Here is a 19,938-nt window from a genome sequence, read left to right as displayed (position 1 = left end):
GTTGTGATGATCATCTGCTATGAACTGTTACGGAATACCGTTCTCTGGGTATCCTTATCTTTAATCGACCTGAACTAGGCAAAGCACGTTCAATATTCTACAAAAAGGCAATGAACAAGCTCTTTTTCCTCAAACGTGCCTTGAATGACTCGCCTCCCGGAATAAAGCTTCTGGCATACGTTTCGCTTATACGTCCGATATGAGAATATGGTAACATTGCACGGTTCTCTACTACAAGTACCAGCGTAGCCGCGCTCGAATGTATGCTGGGAAAAGCCGCGCGAATGGTCCATGACAGGTACAGGCTCACCAATTTATGTACTGAGCTTTTTCATCGCGCAGGGCTTCACCCATTGGCTATCTGATCGATTCCTGTACTTAGTCCAGCCCAATTCATTACGATTAGCTCCGAAAGTTTGTCAATATAAACCACTTGGGAATCACCCATCACAAACACCTCACACTTGAATTTGTGTGCTAAAATGACACCTTTTACTTTTCGATTTTCCCTCGAGCACTCAAGAATAGAATGCACTTGACACATCAGTTGTATTGCAGGCAATAGTCCCCAAATTTTTGGAGCTTGCTAAGGTGAGTATATTGCCTTAAAACTGACTTAAATTTGTTAAGATGTTGGTGATGTATACCTCGCATTGTATAACTGATGACCTCGAATTTGTTTGTTCTTGTGTTTGCATAATTTAGACTCATTCCTTTCATTGTATAATTGCTTAACGTTCTATAACGGCTTGATTTAGAACTTTTTTTTAAATGCACCCACCCCTGTAAAAAACCCGGCCGGGATTGACAGTATATCGAAATAAAATGATGAAGTTCCATCCTTAAGGTCCCAAAGCTTCTCTTCCAAATAATCGATCAGCTTAAAAATTTCCCTGCTGCCAGCTTGCAACGTTGCCTGCTTGCTGGAAAGCTGAGGGCAAGTATTCCTGAGAAATTTGAGGCCAGAATCTTGATATCCTGGCACAACAAAACAGCCAGCCGTCTTGTTCTCTAAAATAAATTCACATAGTCATTATAAAGTTGATAAGCGAAGGTAAAAGATCAGGCATTGTGCTAGTAGCTTTTCTTTGATTTTCTCAAACTGTACCTATCAGCCGAGCAGTGATAGTGTATTAACAACACAAGCAGTTGATACAGGGAAAGAATTTTTGATCTCAGTGACAAACCCAACAGTGCCAAACAGAACACTACAGATATGGCAAGGCACCTCGCATATGCACTATTCCTTTTCGTGCACATGGGTCCGGTAGTGGTAGTTCCCGATAAGAGGAACAGCAGAAGCTATAAAAACAGGACGAGCCGGGCACAAATGCGTGCATTTTCGCATACATCCTGTGCCTTTGAGCATTGAAGGTTAGGAGTGCAGGCTGTTATAGCGCAGCCCTTACCTGTTCTTACTCACGAAGATGTTGTTTCGGTGCTCGATACTGCAGATGGAAACAGACTACCCGCTTCACCCACGGTCTTCTCCTTCGACAAAGGCACCTACCAGTCACCTACGCAAGATCTATTGGAAGTTCGTCGACGGAGCCAGCATCCCCGGAGGCGAAAGTACCAGCGCTCCTATTGCAAGTACTGCAGTGATTACAGGTAAGCACGAAGTTTCACCACGGTAGAGGGTACGCAATTACTTTTCGTATCGGTCGCCAGCAGTGCTATCGTTACACCGAAGCGAGCATGACGCAATGATTGGTAGCCAGCCATGAAAAAAAAAATGAGAGGGGTAACATTAAGAGCCCAGAAGCGGGAGGAGTGGGTGAGGGAACAAATGCAGGTTGATGACATCCTAGTCGAAATCAAGAGGAACGAGTGGGTTTGGACAGGGCATGTATTCAGAGGGCTAGATAGCCGCTCGTCCTATACATTAACCGCTGGATTCAAACAGAAGGCAAGCCTAGCAGGAGGCGGCAGAAAGTTGGTTTGACGTTGATGTTAGGAAGTTTGCGGGGATATGATGGCCGCATCTAACAAAAGGCAAAGTTAATTGCAGACACACCAGTTAATCCTTTGGCCGGCAGTTGGCGAAGTCAGGCTGATGATGATGATGCTTGTTAAACAGATTCATATAAATACACCCCCAAAAAGGCGAATTTTTGAACCATTCAGTTTCTGGAGAGAGTGCTCACTTTGTATTCTGGTTATTCAAATCCGCAGTTAGGACAAGATGCATGTCGCCGCCTTCCACGGCAAAGCTGTCATGTCTCCCGTTGTCCTTCAGGAGAATAGATTGCCGTGTTGTTTATATGCCAGAGACATACGACCACCGAGGGGGGGGGGTGTTTCTCTCGCGCCGGCGTGATGTAAATGGCACAGTTCGTTGCGGAAACTCATCGAGCAGTATGAAGTGGCAATGCCTGCGATGAACGTGAAATCGCTGCATCAAGAGGCGGACCTGATGAAGCAGCCGCCTAAGGTAAAGCTGCGACACACATGGGGACCACCAGCGTCTTTGCGCATAGAGGGGAATTGGCGAATTCTAGGACAAGAGCTGAAACAGTTTCGTTTCCTGTCGCAAAGAAGTCCTCAGTCAAGAAAAGAACTCATGCTTGCAGCCCAATTTGGAGGTATCCAACAACCAACGCACGTATGAAGAGCACAATGTGTATGCCTAATCTTGTCCTTCTTGTCTTGGCTCTAATGCACCAAATATGTTCTTCTATATCCTGGCTCTTTACAACAGCTGCCATAGATTGCAGAATGGCCGCTTGTGTTTTTTGTTTTTATGACGCAATCGTTATTTCACTCTTCCTCCTCTGAGCCTGCATTAAGGCTGTCACGCTAAGCGCGACGCCTACTGCTCTTGTTCTTGTCTTTTCTCATCCAGATGCGATGTCACCGAACACGAGCGGGTTCACACGGGAGAGTGCCCTTTCGTGTGCAAGGTCTGCCAAAGGAGCTTCTCACAGTCATAAAATCTCTCCCGACACCTGCTTCCCCACAAGGAGGATAAGCCGTACAATAGCTCTCACTGCGGACGGTGCTTCGCCGATGCTTCCAGGTTGACGCATCCCCGCAAACACCTGCGAAATGCTGGCACCACCTGTCCGCCGCTTCTGTGTCCCCATTGCTTCCAGAAGTTTTCACACGTAAACGGCCTTGAGACACACTACTTGGCGCACCGCGAGGAAAGACTCCAGGGCAGCTCTCATGCCACTGTACAAGTGATTTCCAATGCGTGGCTAAGCCCACACGAACGAGAGTGGGCAGTGCATGTGCCGGCACCCTCTTCTCAGGTCGAACCCTGGGATGGGAATTCATAGCTTCAAGGATCGCAGACGCCATACATGCTCGCCTTCACCACGCTTCCTCTGGAACGACTAGCACCGATGACGCAGGTCTACGCGCACTCACAAAAAATGCAGATAAGAATTGCGTTAGTTGCATGGCCCTCATGACTGACATAGATAAATAAAAACTTACAGCGAAGTGAAGGCTTGCTGTTTCCATCTATGGTACAGGAGTTATGCCGGGCATGTGTGGACAGCATTTCAAAGCCCAGCTCTGTTGCGAGCAATACGCAACCTGTAGGTAAGCAGCGGCTATAGACACGATGAAATACGGAGAGGCCACGAATCCCGTCCCTGTAGCGCTATCCGACGAGCTGCATTTCTATTACGCATTGTCTGCGGCTGTTGTTGCCTGGCTGGCTTTTCTGGCCACGCGCGTTAGCACGGACGAGCCGTTTTATCTGTATGCATAAATACTGCAAGATGTTAGCATGACGCAAGTTTGCACGCTTGCCGTTCTACGGTTTCTGAGCGAGTAATCCATGGCGGGCCTCTGTGGCGAAAATTATTCGCGCTGTGTATCACCTTGCAAACAAAGTTTAACAGGTAGACGTATTAACTGCAGAGGCCGAAATTTTTGGAGATGTTGCACACGTTGACGCTTTAGATACGATATAGTCTCCAAAATGCTATATACTTGGTTTTCGGCGGCCTACTTGTGTAATTTTGGTTAAGGAAAGTTTGCTGGGTGCGAAAGTTAGCAAAAATATTGTTACTCATGCGTATATATAAATATTTATACGTGCACATAAACACAGAAATATGGACGAATAAGGAAGTTTTTAGACACCCGTGCCTGCATGTGCTTCATTCCTTCCTGCCGATGGTAAAAGTTTTGAATCAGCGTTATGGCGTGTAATCTCTGCAGCGTTGAGCCCACAAGGCTCGTAGGCGTCCGGAGAAGCCAGATTCACAACGAACACCTAGGTATAGTACAAAGCCAAGCGCTCATTTTAATTCGGCGGGACGCGCCAGCTTTGGAAGTGGCCAGAGAATAACAAGCAAAAAGAGCACAAGAAACATGACAATTCTTATCTGTTCCTTCAGACTATCCGGAAAAAGGAACTCGAAATCCACGTCTCAAAAAGCGCCGGTGGTCTGGTTAACGTACACCGTTCATTTGTCGATCCCTTTTTCTTTTCGCAAATGTCATTCACTACTTTTGAGAGCGGCTCCGGAAAATCGCAGGATATAGCTTCTCATAATAACGTGACCTTCCACACGACTTATAATGCCTTACATTTTCTCTCGAACAGACATTTGCACAACTACCACTGTAGAACATCTTTATCGGGTGCGTTGTGTTCAGCGCTGAGCCAGGGAAATAGGTGGATGTGGAAAATAAATGTGGCCGCCAAAGAGCTCCGTTGACATGACAGGGTGGGTAAAATCCAGCGTTAACAGCGCAGTCGAACGGGCCACGCGGAACATCCTCAATGTGCAGCATGGTGCACCCCAAGAACTGCTTCAGGGCCTTGCAGGACACCAGCGAGTACAGGTGCCACACCGCGCAACGCCGAAGGGAAGCTCAAAGGCGTCGGAACATGCGTGTGCCCCTTGCTTGTTCTGGGGCATGGACTCAAGATTTCTGGACATTGACCTCAACTTACGCATGCTAGGAAAGCAGTCAAGGCAAATTTTGTGGTCAGCCTACTGTTTCTGTAGACCTGAGGTCCACAAGAAACCGATCAGAACTACATTTATCTTTTTCTCCGCCGTTTTATCCTCCTTCCGTTCCCACGTGTGGAGTAATCAACGGTGCGCTAGTTAGTTACCCTCACTGCCTTTCCTTTATCTATATCTCTCTCTGAATATGAACGCCGAAAACTTGCTGGAGAATGGCTGTACACCACTGCATTCATTTTCCGTAAGCTGTGTGAAAACGAAGTAACATGTCATGAGCTAATCGTTTCGAGTGCAAAACCTGTGGTGCTGCTTGAAGTAGGTGCGGCCTCCTAGAGGCTTGTTACAGCAATCTAGTGAAATACAGAAATGTAATAATGTCGACGAATGCGCTCAAAATCTCACTGCTCAGAGCACTGTTTACTGCTCTCCCTAACGAAAAAAGAGAAGGGGCTCAGTTTGCGATACGAAAGCGCAAATTTCCTCTAAAACAAAAACATCACTGCCAGCTGCACCACATTTTAGAAACCCTGTGCGTTTGCCTCACGCGGTTGCATGCAGCGTGAGCTATAAAACGCTAACCGAATAACGGTGCCATAAAACAAGGACCAGGGAGTATTGGCGCGCTGGAGATGAAGTAAAAGCAGCATCTGTCAGCTCTTCCGCACACCTCCTCTAGCCATCGAAATGATAATTTAATGCTGAATAGTTCAAATTTCATTTAATGAAATAAACAGCAATCACATCCATGCCCTGTCCCAGTTGTGTGGCACGACGCAGTACACACTGTCTCAGGGAAGCATACTATGAGTACCATCCACTGCAATTTAACAAAGGGGAACAGATTTCTTTAAAAAAACAAAACTTCCTCAGGGGTGGGCTCCAACTTGCTTAAGAGTAAGCGGGCCTGGGCTTCACGGAGAGCTCTTTCAACTAACCAAATTTGGCCAGTTCGTTGAGCAGCTCCCAGACCGGCCCCCCGTGAAGAGGCGGAAGGGACGGGTATAAGGGGAACTGCCATGAGGTGGTGGCATTTCTCCATGTAGTGCATGAAGGTGGCCATGACCACTCCACATGTTGAGCAAAGTGCGTGTGTCAATGTAGGGCAGTAGCAATAAAGGAGGTAAGGCGAAATGCAGAAGTTCGTCTTCAGTCCGCCTTTTTCACAACGCGACTGAGCATGCGCCCATCCCCTGGCGGCGGTGCCGCGAAACATTGGAAGGGTCGCGCGCTCCACTCGCGACCAGCCATGGAAGTGTAAACAAACCGGCTTCTTACGCGGGGTGCGTTGCTGCAGCCGTTGGGCGTTCAGCGCGACGCATTTGGCGATGCATACGACTGCAATGCCCAATATGTAAAGGGAAGCAAACTCAGATTTTTTCGCTTTCCGAACGCTTCCCGGGACCGCCTCCGACGCAAAGCGTGGATAAAAGCAGTTCGCCGGCTCGACGATCGTGGCCGCCCTTGGACACCGTCAAGCACGTCAAGATTGTGCGAGAATCACTTTGTGACAGGTACGGACGAGGTACTTCGTTTAAATGCATGTGCAGTCTATCACGAAAGGTTTTATTTATGGCCAGGAATGCCTCGAATGTCACCGCAGCATTTAGACTTCGTTCCAACGCTTTTTGCTTTCTCAAGCAAGAAGGCCGAATGGGGAAGTGCTGTGAGCCGCTTACAACGCGCGATGGAGCGGACAACGAAAAAGAAGCTACGAGAGCATTCACGCATGGTGTTAGAATTTTGTCATAATCTCCTATTGAAATTTTCTTTTTTATGTCATTACAGCCTGGCCAATCCCCCAGTGTGGGTGTGTGCCATGTATTAAGAGGCAGAAGAAGGTGCGCTATGCGTGTGTTTGCATCATATCCATGATGAAGAGCGCTGCGTGGTATCGCCGGAATGACTCAATGTGCGCCCCTCCCGCTCGTCTTTATGGACGCGCATGCTTGTTTAACTTATGCAGCGGTGTGCAGTGGGAAAATAAATTGAAATTCTAGCAGAGCTGCCATGTTGCGAGTAAGCTTGTGCCTTTGTAGTTCGTGTAGCTATTCGGCAGCGCTTGAGCACAACGATTGCTTGTGAAAACTGTTGTCCCCTGTCGTTTTCTGTGCTACGGCGTGCTCGACATAGTAGCCAGCTTTTAATGGATGGCAGGCATGCACAGCGGAAAACGCCAACCTCACTAATCGGGTATATTTCATTGAACATTATATTCCGAATGTAGCCTTCATCTCTGAAGCGGCGGCCCTTGCTCAGCTGGTGTTCGCATCGCATGCCGGTTGATCGGAGATACTGAAGAATTTGCTCTTCGGTGGGCACAGCAGCCTGCTGCGGACTTCGCACCGAGCCATCAGTCAATCCTAGAAAACCTCCAGGTACCAGGTGCTGCCCAGGACATGCCATCATTGACAGATTCCAAAAAAAAAAAACGTGCTCCGCAGCGGCACTCAGTCCAGCCGGGTTGGGTGCACAGTACACTTCCAGTGAGCTTCCAGCTTTGTACTTGAGGTGGCAGCACAGGAATATGAAAAAGGCGGGTTGCTGCGAGACCGCATTGTATTTCGAACGTAGTACATTGTGAGGCGGCGGGATGGTGAAGCGGCTGTTTTTGTAAGGAGTAGTTTTTCGGTGGTATCTGAGGGGACGTAGCGAAGTTTCTTGCGTGGGTTTGGGTATTCGATCTTCAGGGTCCTGGAGAAATAGCTCGCGACACCGCGCTTGAACGGGCTGATTAATGGGGATCGATGCATGCCCAGTGACCGAAGTTACGGTTTTCTCGTGGGTAAGCGTGAGTCCTGACGGGAGAAGGTGTTCGGCGGTTGGTGTGGTAATGGTCTACAGATATTGACGGTTGGCAGCTTAGGAGTCGGTGGACAATTCCGCGACGTCGGGGTCTAGGGTAGCGCGTGTGGGCACTAAGGCGATGGCCGCGCCCTCAGCCTCCGTAGGGTTGTTGGCGTGGAGGGTCGCTGTGGTCCTGATGGTGCAGTCTTCGTAGGCGATGACAGTGATATAATAGCCTTGTGGGGTGTTTGGATCGGTTTATGCGAGTTTAACGTCCAAAAGCGACTCAGGCTATCAGTGACGCCGTAGTGAAGGGCTCCAGAAATTTCATCCACCTGGGATTCTTTAACGTGCACTGGCATCGCAAAATGCACGGGACTCTAGATTTTCGCCTCCAGCGAGGTTTTGAGCACCGTGGCCTTGATCGAGCCCGCGTTTTTCGGGTCAGCATCCCGTGCGCCATAACCACTGAGCCACCGTGGCGTCAGCCTGGCAGGGTGTGCTGAGCCCCGCCCAAGTAGAGAATGTCGGATCTGCCTGTGTAGTGTTTGGTGCAATATCAAGGTCGGGCCAGGTTTCTGCCGCCGTGTAGCTTACTGCTCACATTTCTGGGTAGAGGTTTGATGCGCAGTTGGCTCCAGATGTCAGGTGGAATGATTTGATAATTGGATGCAGGTGAGCATGTGGTGGTGGCGGGGAGTAGATGCCGTACGAGGTGTTGGCCAGTTTCGGTGCGGGTTAGTCCAAGTATCTGGTTACTTCGTCGGGCTTCCAGGCAGTGCAAGATTGTGCTGTAATAGCCCCTTTGTGAGTAAGCAATTTAAGGTAAAGGATTGTTTCAGGCCCAGAGCGATGAGGTGGTCGTTTTTTTGCTAAGCACATCAGCTTTGCCTTCAAGAGTGCGGTGAGGTGCTAGTCGGTACCTCATTATAAGATCAACAATGCGCTCGTGCCGTGTGCTTCTGCTCTCGTCCTGTCTTTTTGCGCAGTTAGATATTCTTCTCATAAAGCCCTGTCTCATCTGTTTTTGTGAGCAAGTGATAAGCAAGACGATATGTCAAGCAGCTGGTGAGGATGGCCTCTGTAATATCAAAGTTTTCCCTTTCGGACAGCCTGAGGTTGCGTGCGGCCAATCTAGGACAAGGCCCGCGATTTGTTATATATGCTTGCCTAGGATATGTACAGTTAAAGTTAGAGCTAAGGTGTCTTGTATATAGAGTCCTAGGACCTTGAGTGTATTGAGGAGTGTTATGACATACGTCCGCTGCCTGTACTGAAGTTATCCGCATGTGACGCCTTACTGCTACGAATGGAGTTTCTCCGCTGCTCCACGTGGTGCGTTGCAATTGCGTCGCGTGCACAGAAAATTCCAGGGGTGCAACAGCTGCGCCAGTACCGCCATTTTGATACATCTGGGAATTTGTGCTCCAAGCTGCGCCAAATGGACGAAAATTGCTGAAATTTCGCCAACCTGCGCCAAAATGCCCTGCGTTGCCGCAAAGATCTGAGTCACATTAGATTTAGCGAAAAATGAGAGCAACGTTGGCAACCAGCAGTTCTGCCAGTTATCAGATGTCAACCCAATCCAATCCAGTCCAGTCGCAGAGACGCAACAACGGAAAGGCACGTGCGTAGTTGGCGTGCGTTCCGAGAGACTGTTTTGGTTACATCTTCCCCGCCTGTTGCAACCCGTCTTGTGCATGGGCATTCAAGATAGGCATATGTGAATCGATGTAAAGCGGAAGCTTTGTTCAGGAAACGTCAGTGCCACCAGTGTGTTCGATGATGACATTGGGCATTTAGCAGGGGCTGCAAACACTGACGCCATCCGTTTGAGCGGGCATATCTACTAAGAAAAACGACGCTGTCGTCGTTTGCACTGCTTTAGTTGAAGAGACATAAGAGATGCACATGAATAAGCGGGTTGTATTTTTTATTGATACAATCGTGTTCTAGGCGCCACACTTCCTTCTTTTAATTCACGTGTCGCATGTATTTTTTCTTGTTGCGTCTCGAAGTTGCCGGAATTCTGTTGCGCCATTCATTTTCCTAAACGTAGTTCCTATGCTGGCTTCGTCGATAGAATCACGTTTCCATCGTCCAATTGTGCAGCAGGTGCAGCAGTTACAGCTACCACATTGGCGCCAGTATAACTTGAGGGAGAACTATTTAAAAGTTTGTTTCGGGTGTAGGCCGGTCTTAAGACGCGCGGCAGTCTCTGATTTTCAATTTCATATCACCGCGGTGGACCCCAAGGTCACCCAAGACTTTTCGTGATCCCTCTGAAGCCCGAAAAAAATCAGTCATTGACTATAGTTAGGTGGAATTAGTAGCAAAATTACTGGCTTTCCACCTTTTCTCGGTAATTTTTTTCTTTGCAGGACGGTGCATAAAAATTTATCGCCTCAGTGCTGAATGAAGTGGACTGCAACGGGGATGTGATCAGCCTATGGTGCATGCTAAGCTTCAAGGACACATGTGCTTTTTGCATCCGATGCAACGTTACAATCTCCTGCGCTGAGCATGGTGCTGCTGCTGCTGTCAAACGGCATGCAAATATGAAAAAACAACTTCACGCAGCATCAAAGAAGAGGGATTCAAACGGTTTACTTCTAGCGACCAAGACTGTGCCAGCTACAATAGATTTTTCACAAGGAAAGCCACGTGCCTCATGGCACGATCAAATGTGCAAAGCTGAAGCCATATTTGCAATGTCAGTTGTTTCAAAGGGTATTCCCTACTTTTGAGGCGACAGAACGACATTCATTTATATAAAGAAATTTCCTGACAGCGATGTGTGGAAGTATTTCACCTTTGGAAGCGAAAAGATAGCCTATGTAATCTCAGCTATTCTGGGGCCTCACTTCAAATCGTAAATTGTGACAGAGTTGCATCGTGCATATCTTTTCTTTCCTTTAATGATCAATGAAGCACCAAATCCAGAGCAGCGTGTGCAGCCGTTAGATGTGGTGGTCAGATATTTCTCCCAGAGTGTGCAACAGGCTGTAGATGAACCCCTGAACTCTTCTAACCTCGGTCTTGTCACTGGAGATATAATTGTAGACAGCATAGAGGATGCTCTAATGGAGCTACCTAACCATGGGCTACTTTGTTTCTTCAGCGTCGGCCCCAGTCTCGTAGTGTGTGAAGTCGAAACTTAAACAAACGATTAACCCGAATCTGGTCGATGTTGGGGAACGCCGACTACACAAAGTGCACCATGCGTGTTCAAAGCGCTTGGATTAGTTTTGCTCTGATGTCGAGTAACTTGTAAGAGATGTTTACTATTACTTTAATCATTCTGTGCTCGCTGCGGGCCTGAAGGAACAGAAATACTGGGAATAGCGACTCATGTCTTCCTGAGACATGTCTCTAAAAGCTGCTTGATAATACATTACTCTCTAGCCCGTGTGCACGAACACTTCACTGCACTGAAACTCTTTTTTTTAGAGAACAACACAAGTAGACGCCGACGAGATGCCCAGACCCAATGCACCAGACTTGCCGCAGCTTTTAGCAGCAAAGCCCTTTTCACAATGTTGCTGTTTCTAAAAAACGCCGCAAAGCTCTTGAGCGGAATGTAGAATTTTTCAAATGCAGAAGCCACTCCTACATGTCGTTCATGATGCGATTCTGGCATTAGTGCATCGAGTTTTGAGCCGTGTTTCATGAAGGGATGCTTTTTGTAACCACAGTGCAGAAGACGTGAGCAAACTCAATCTAGAATGTGCATCCCTCTGGAAGCGCGGCCTGAAATTGTCTTCGACGCAGAGAAAGCAATGGAAGGCTGGGACCCCACGGAGAAAAAAAAATGTTCCCCCTTGGAGCTTGGCAGTTTTGCCTTGGTTCTTCAAAGTCACTGTTTCAGAATCTCCGTCTGACAAGCAAAGTGATCATGCATGCAACGTTTCTTGCCTTATAGTATGAATATCCTGAGCAAGAAGTGCGGTCCTCGCTCTATTTTGCTGGCTAGCTGCCTTGGGTTCTAGCTGATGATCAGGCGCCTGTTGTTCATGAATGGCACATGTTGAGTGTGATGGTGACAGAGGCTCCCTGCACTTGAAAGAATTGCTGGATGACTCTTGAGCGAGGATATTTCGCCTGAAGACAGTAATAGGTGAAAAGAGAGTGGATGACTCTTGAGCGAGGATATTTCGCCTGAAGACAGTAATAGGTGAAAAGAGAGGTCCGCTGCCTCTAAAACTCATATAAGAACTTCTTTCTTTAGCCAACGGCAATGCCGACCTAGAACAGGGCTTCACCGAAAACAAGCACCTCATAAAGGTACTAAGATCTGAGCATTGCTAGTAATAATGGAATGCACAAAGATAAAATCAGTTGCTGGGCGAGTTGGTACTTCATGCTAACATTCACAGCGCAAGGCGAACACGGACACGAGGGGAGACACCACAAAGTGTCTCCCCTCGTGTCCGTGTTCGTCTTGCGCTGTGAATGTTAGCACAAAGATAAAAGTTTTCTTCAGCGCTTTGATAGTGATGCAAGAGAGGTGCCTCTCAGCCTAGACCTTTTGAGGAGTGTGAAGCAGTCTCGACCAGAATATGCACGAAGGATGAGCGCTGAAGAAAACACAGGCAAGCAGAAGGTGACGAAAGAACCTACCTCGAAGCAGCCTACTCTTAAAGCACAAAAATGAAAATTGGAGGACCAAGTGGTGAGCACAAGGCATTGCTCTCTAGTGCCGAGGAAATGATAAACTGTCATCAAGAAGAAAGACTTGTGTAAGGTAGAAAGTGGCCCTGTGCTTTTAGCAACAGGAAATGCAAACCTTGAGCATGCACTTAATGAGCTGAAGGAACTGCAGAAGCTAACGTCCAAGAAGGCAAAGCATTGACGTCTTGTAAATGGCATCTGTAAGAGACGTGCGCTGCTAGTGAGTTTAAGTCGTGCAAAACCATGCTCTTGCCGTGCTTCTAGTCTGGTGCTATTTGTTTATGCACCGCTAGTGTAGTCAGGTCCTACTTGTCTTCAAGTAGGAATAAATTTGCACAATTTATACCGTCAATTTCTTGTATGTTTTGTATTCTTTTGGTTGGTTGTATATTATTCTAAGCATTGGTCCAACCTGCTTTGCAGGTTTGTACAAATTGACCCTAGCCGTGTGGGTTTCTGCAGAATTCATTGGTCACAGACTTGCAGTACCTTGCCCACTGAAGATAAAACATATGCACCGAATTTGGTATTATGCAAGGAATCTGAAAAAAAATTAACCTCCTTTTTGTTATGGGTTGTACCTTCGTTGCATTGCTGAAGTTGCATTGCTGAAGTTAATTTTAAATAGGTGCTCATATACTCACATATAAATTTTTTGTTCCACAAGTAAGCTTTCTTTCCTGTTAGGGTGCTGCTGCACTCCAAAATGCAGATTTTCCCCTCGTCATTTCTTCCAAATCTAGGCTTCGGTGCTCCAAAATTAAGAATTTTCTCCTCCAAAAACTGCTACAATTCCTACTGTGATTGTTGCACCCCTGCCTTTCAGGCGATTTCACTCGTCATGAGTAGGAGGCCTGTCCGGAGCCAGAGATTCTTAGCACCCTCCGCTGCGTCACAGGTCTGACCGCCGCCGTGGTCAGTTGCTCTGCAGCCGCTGGGGACTGAGGGCCGAGGGTTAATTGGTTTGATCATAGGTTGTGGCCAAGTACTACACCAGGGTGGCCAAATCCTGCTCTGGTGAGAGAGTGCATTGTCGGTTCTGGTCACCGAGATAAGGCCGCACTCCAGACCTAGTTATGCAATTCCATCGACACGTGGATTTTTCTTTTTTTTTCTTTTTTTTTAAAACCCGGTGAAGAATTGCGCGGCACCAGGATTTGAACCCCGGTCCTCTTGCACGCGAGGCGGATGTTCTACCTCTACGCCATCGCTGTCAATGCCCTTCCAATTTCCCTCAGTTTACCAATTTCCCTCAAGAGGAAAGTGTACAACAGCATAATCTTACCGGTACTCACCCTACGGGGCAGAAACGTGGAGGCTAACGAAAAGAGTTCAGCTTAAGTTAAGGAGAACGCAGCGAGCCATGGAAAGAAAAATGATAGGTGTGACGTTAAGAGATCGGAAGCGGGCAGAGTGGGTGAGGGAACAAACACGGGTTAATGACATCCTAGTCGAAATCAAGAGAAAGAAATGGGCTTGGGCAGGGCATGTAATGCGAAGGCAAGATAACCGCTGGTCTTTAAGGGTAACGGAGTGGGTTCCAAGAGAAAGTAAGCGTAGCAGGGGGCGGCAGAAGGTTAGATGGGCGGATGAGATTAAGAAGTTTGCAGGCAAAGAGTGGATGCAGCTGGCAAAGGATAGGGTTAATTGGAGAGACATGGGAGAGGCCTTTGCCCTGCAGTGGGTGTAGTAAGGCTGATGATGATGAGTAGGAGGCGTTGCGAAAATTACGCGTGAGTGCTGCGCTGACGCCCTCGGCCAGCGCCTCCTGGAAATCACTGACTACTTTTCTGACCTGCCCTTTCTGCCCCGCTACCGCTGCACAGGTGACGTCAGATAACTTTTTGCTAGCTTTCCCAGACAGCCAGGGTTCACACCCCAACCGACCACGAGACACAAGAATCTGGACCCCTGGTTCCCAGTACCAGGCCTTGTTTACATTTAAATGCTACACAGGCCGGTAGGGTGCACATATGACTCTGCTTGTGCAAAGGGAAAATTTGCGAAGTAAAAAAAATCGTACTGAAAGCCGCAGTAGAAATGCCAGCTCTCCTCAAAAAGAATCACCCGTCGCCACTCGTGACATAATTCCCCACATTATCTCCACCCTCCATAATCGGCACCCGACTACCCAACTCCCCACCTTTATCCTTTGGGAAAAATTCTATCGCCTTAAAGTAAAATTACCACAGGGGTCATCTAGGGTAAATCCAACTCATGTCCAGTTTCTGTGCTGTTACCTTTCTCTTCTGCCTGCTGCACGCTGCAGGACAAGCAAGGACAAATTTCAAAGCCAGACTTTTTTATGCGCTCGGAACTTCTCTGCCGGAACACTGAGAAAAATGATTACTTCCAAGTGAGATGCGCGAGAGATACACATTTGATGGTAAAAATGTACGCCAATGCAGGAGACCTAATAAAAAGTTCTAAAATGCGGGGTTTAACATCCTGAAGCGAAGCATGGGCTTAGAAGGGTGCTGTAGTGGACTGCTCCGGATTTATGTATACCACCTGGGGTTCTTTTCTGTATTTCGCCTCCACCAAACGACAGCCACGTGGGTGGGATCGAACCTCGTAGTGAAGGGGTCCGGAAATATCGGCCAACTGGGGTTCTTTAAGGTACACTGATTTCGCACAGTACATGGCCCTTTAGAACGTCGCCTCCATCGAACATTGACCGTCACGGAAATTCATTTGTGGCCGGCGATACCTGCACTGTTTGGAGACAAAAAGAAAATAACTCCCATGCATATCGACATCAAATATTATGACCCTCTTCTTAACAAGCGGACACAAGGAAAATTAAACAAATTTAAAGTGATGTTGCTCGAGGTTATTCTATTAAAATCATCAAAGATCAGTCCAGTCTTTTTCAGAGCTAAGCTTTGCAAAATAATATCAGCGGCTAATTTCTTTTGTGTGTGTTCTAAAGCGGCGATTAGAAATTAATAGTTACGTAATGCATTTATAAAGTGCGCATAACGCCTATAGCAAGAATTCTAGACTGGTGGTATAACCGATAATATATCCTTCAGATCCCAGAACCTTGTTCCCAGAATATCCCGTTGTAATGCTGCCTGCTTGCTTCGAAGTCTTCAGATCGCAGGTATTTACTACCGTCATTATTGCTTACAACGTTGCTTATTTGCCTGGAACTGAGGGCAATTATTCCTTATATTTTATGGCGTACGTGGATAACGTGGCACATATAAACAGCAAGCCGTCTTTTTCGAATAAATTAAAATAATAAATTAAAAATTGATGTATGCAGGTAAAGGATCAAGCTTTGTGCTAGCATCATTTCTATGATATTCTTACAGTGTCGTTTCACATACTGATTATAAAATTGAAATGTGGAGATAAAAGATGAAGCCATGTGCTAGCAGCATTCATATGGTTTTAGTTTTTCTTATACTGCACTTTGGAGCGCCGAGCCGAGGGCTAATTCCATATCACATTGGAGCAGTTCATGGAGGGGGGGGGGGCGGAATTTTAGAAGTCAAATTGTCAAGCTAGACAGTGACGAACAGAAGACAACAGATATAGCAAAGCAATCTGGGACACGTGTCCTGTTGCTGTAGTACCTGATACAAGCAACACCAGAAAGTATAAAAACAGGAACGAGGCGGAAGCAATTGCCTGTCTTTTCGCGTATATCCTGTGCCTTTGATGACCGACGGTTGAGAGTGCAGGCTGCCATGGAGCCGCCCTTACCTGTTTTTAGTGCGGAAGAAGTTGATTTGGTGCTGAAAGCTGCAGAAGAAAACGCACCGCCCGCATTACCTATGTTCTTCTCCTGCGACAAATGCGGTTACCGTTGTGATACGCGAAATCTTTTGGAAGTGCACCGGCTTAGAGAGCATCCCCAGAGGCTAAAATGCCCATGCCGCTACAGCGAGTATTCTAGCAATCGCAGGTAAGCCCGAGGTTTGACCACGGTTTACGCTTTGCGATTGTTTTTAAGCCGTGGTAAAAACAGCGCAGCGACGACAGACACAGAGAAGACAGAAGAAGACGGACAAGCGCTGGTCCGTCTTTTTAGTATTTTAGATTGTTTTTAGTATCGGTCGACCGCAGTGGAAGCGTTATGCCGAAGCCAACAACAAGCAATGGTTGGCCCCTGTTGATCAATCATAAACCGTCGTCAGCACACTGAACACGAACGCTCGAGCGCGTCTTTGACTGACATAGCGGTGCCATGGGTGTCGCCCGCTGCGTGGGCGCAGCGTAGAGTGGACGGATGGCACGAACTGTCTCCAACCGCCGCAAAACACACCATGCAGCATGGTCTCAGACTCAGCGTCTAGCTCTCAGGGGCTGTAATATCAGCACAGGACGCGCAATCGAGCGTCCCTACTAAGTGTGGTGAAGGCGGTACATATAAAAACACCCAAAACGACGCAATTTCAATCACTTTGTTTCTCTAAAGATCGGAAGAGTGATATAATTTTGTATTCTGGTCCTTCAAAAGGCAAATCAGCAGTTAGAACAAGATCTATTTCGCCTTCCATGTCTACCGTCTTCCTTGAGAAGGAAGAACTGCTTGTCGTGGTTTTGTTATTGCAGAGACCTAGGAGCACCGCTTCGGGTTTTGCTGACGTCGGTGTGATGTAAATGGTATAAAGTCGGTTGGGGAGACTCATTGAGTAGCATGAACAGACAAAGCCAGCGATGAGCCTAACATCGGACCTGGTGAATCAACGGCCTAAGGTCCATCTGCGACACAGATGGGGACCCACAATTTCGTTGAGCATGAAAGCGAATCGGAGAATTCTGCGACGACAGTACAGATAATCTCGTTTGCTGTGGATACGAAGTCCTGTGTTTAATAAAGAACGTATGCACGTGGCCTAACTCGGAGGTATTACACAACTAACACATGTATGAAGAGCACAACATGTCTGCCTAATTTTGTCGTTTTTGTCTCAGATCCAATGCAAAGAAAGAAAATGCTTCTATATGCTGGCTGATCACAGTATATGCGATAGGTTGGTGAATGGCTGCTTGTTTTTTTGTTTTTAAGAATCAATGGCTATTTCACTCTTACTCCTCTGAGCCGGCATTAAGGCTGTGATGCTTAGCGTGCCCACCCTCCCTCCTGTTTTGATCTATTCTCAGGCAGATACTATATCACGGCACACGAGCGCATCCACACGGGCCAGCGCCCCTAGTGTACAAGGTGTGCCTAAAGAGCTTCGGATGGTCGCAGAGCCTCGCCCGACACCTGCTTCTCCACACGAGTTAGAAGCCGCACAAGTGCCCTCAATGCGGACGGTGCTTCGCCGATGCTTCCAGCTGGTCACGTCGCCGCAAATACCGGCGAACTCCTGACGCCACGCGTCCGCCATTCCTCTGTATCCTCTGCCTGAAGGAGTTTTCGCACATAAATTACCCCGAGAATGCACTCCTTGACGCACCGCGAGAAAAGACGCCAGGTTAGCTCTCATGACGCTGCGCAAGTGGTTCCCGATGTATGTCTAGGCTCAGAGGTTCGTGACTGGGGAGTGGATCCGCCACCACCCTATTTTCAGGCCGTACTTTGGGGTGGGCGTTCATAGCTTCAAAGATCTGAGACGCCATACACGTGCGTTTTCACCACTATTCCTCTGGAACGACTAGCAAGGATGACGCAGGAATACGGGCACTCACGAAAAAGGCAGATAAGTGCGTTTGTTGCACGGCCCTCATGACTGACACAGATAAATAAAAACCTACAGTAGATTGAAGGCTGCTATTTTCTTCTGTGGTACGGGAGTAATTCCGGACGAGTGTGGACAGCATTTCGAATCCCCGGTCGGTAGTAAAAAAGTATGCACGCTCTAGGCGATCAGCGGCTATATGCGTGAGGGAATATGGCGAGGCCATGGAAACTGTGGCAGGAGCGCTATCTAAGGGATCGCGCCAGTTTGTGTGATCTGCTCAGTGTTACTGAGATACATCGTCGAAATACGCTCATTTCTGTTGGGCGCGGCGATTTCAAGAATTCAGCCGCAGACACCGCTTTTCCGTGGCGCGGTGGCAGGTTTTGTGACCGAGCGCGTTAGCACGGACGACTCGCTTGACTACTATACATAAATATTGCAAATCGTTAGCATGGCACTGATTTGTACGCTTGCTGTGCAGCGGTTTCGAGGGGAGCAATCTGTGGCCAGCCTCTGGGGCGAAAAATATGCGCGCTGTGTTTTATGTTGCAGAGCTCAACAGCTGGACATATTTACTGCACAGGGCGAGATGTTTGCGGCAGTCACAGCCCTGAAAAGAAACTATTCCTTATTCTCGTAGCTTTCACTTCATAACTGCGCATACCTCGAAACCTGTACGCACCGTTAGATAGCGCTGCCAAAGAGATTTGCAATTATTTTTGTTGCCCTTCCACTGTGCATGTCTACCTCAGATGTTACTAGCTTATGACTGCGGACAACCCATGCCTCCTCATAGGTCTTTTTTTAAAGAACGGATATACATATATCATGGCCAAGGTTGAGGGACCCATATAGTCGCTAACATACTTTACACATGGTTTTCGGTGGCCTAATTGGGTAGCTATTTGTAGGGAAAGTACGCTAAAAGAGTAAAGTAAGAATGGAAGCTAGGGAAAGTATTGGTACTCATGCATATATATAAATTTTAAAGTGGCGGTTTATTGAAAAGAGCTTGGAGGACTGGAGATGCGGCGAGAAGAGTCCGAGGGCCACCAAGTCAGGTACAGATGCTCGTGGCGATAGCTATGCGGCTGACGCGCCTTGCCATTTTGTTCGTTGTCACGAGTCATGTGCTTTGCATTTGTCATCTTATTTACAATCAGCCCCGGGGAGAAGAGGAGACAACCTGGCGACTGTAAGAGGAAGGAGTTGTAGTAAGGCGTGAGACGCTGGTTGTGAAGTGTCTCGCGGCCGCGCCGGCGCAGATAGGGAGACGGCATGAGGGGTTCATCGGCGTAATTAACGAGATATTTATACATGCATTTTTACATGTTCATAAATACGCATGCATAAACAAGTTTTTAGGCACCCGTGACTGCATACCCCTCATTTCTTCTTGCCGATGGCACAAGTTTTGAATCAGCGTTATGGCGGCTAAACTCTGCAGCCTGTATCGCACAAGGCTCGTAGGCATCCGGAGAAGACAGACGCACACGGAGGTGCAGTAAAAGGCGAGCGCTCATTTTATTTCGGCGGGTGCGCTAAATATATATGTGGTCAGAGGAGGACAAGTAAACAGAGCAGAAGAGCTTTCGACAATACTTATATGTTCCTTCGGGACATCCAGAAAAAGTAACTCGAACTCCATGTCACGAAAAGCACCGGTTGTCTGGTTCAAAGGCGCCGTTCCTTTCTAGATCCGGTCTCTATTCACAATTATCATTCGCCAGTTACGTTGTGAGCGGTTACGAATAATTACAGGATATTGCTTCCTTCCCAAGGATGAACATCTACACGACTTAGAAAACAATGCCTTAAATTTTACTCTGGTGCAAACAGTTGTACAATTTCCAGTGTAAAACATTTTCATTGGTTGCTTTGTGTTTTGAACTGAGCTTGGGATTTGC

The 19,938-nt window shown here is 47.5% G+C and overlaps 1 protein-coding gene and 1 pseudogene across 3 annotated transcripts in view; both read left to right on the top strand.

Annotated features, from left to right (window-relative positions):
* Positions 1-3,441, top strand: part of LOC144105729 (uncharacterized) — a 45,890-nt gene extending 42,449 nt beyond the window's left edge. For all 3 annotated transcript variants that reach the window (XM_077638834.1, XM_077638835.1, XM_077638836.1), the window contains 2 exons: positions 1,455-1,611; positions 2,846-3,441. In XM_077638834.1, coding sequence (XP_077494960.1) covers positions 1,455-1,611; positions 2,846-2,933 — 245 coding nt within the window. In that variant the 3' untranslated portion in view covers positions 2,934-3,441. The remainder of the gene's footprint in view (positions 1-1,454; positions 1,612-2,845) is intronic.
* Positions 3,442-10,114: 6,673 nt separating this feature from the next.
* Positions 10,115-11,350, top strand: LOC144103255 (uncharacterized; annotated as a pseudogene).
* The last annotated feature ends 8,588 nt before the right edge of the window (positions 11,351-19,938 follow it).

This window comes from Amblyomma americanum, chromosome 9, assembly GCF_052857255.1.
Source record: "Amblyomma americanum isolate KBUSLIRL-KWMA chromosome 9, ASM5285725v1, whole genome shotgun sequence".
NCBI classification, from domain to species: domain Eukaryota; kingdom Metazoa; phylum Arthropoda; class Arachnida; order Ixodida; family Ixodidae; genus Amblyomma; species Amblyomma americanum.
The sequence above is the reverse complement of the archived record's forward strand: the minus strand, read 5'-3'. Positions and strand labels throughout refer to the sequence as shown.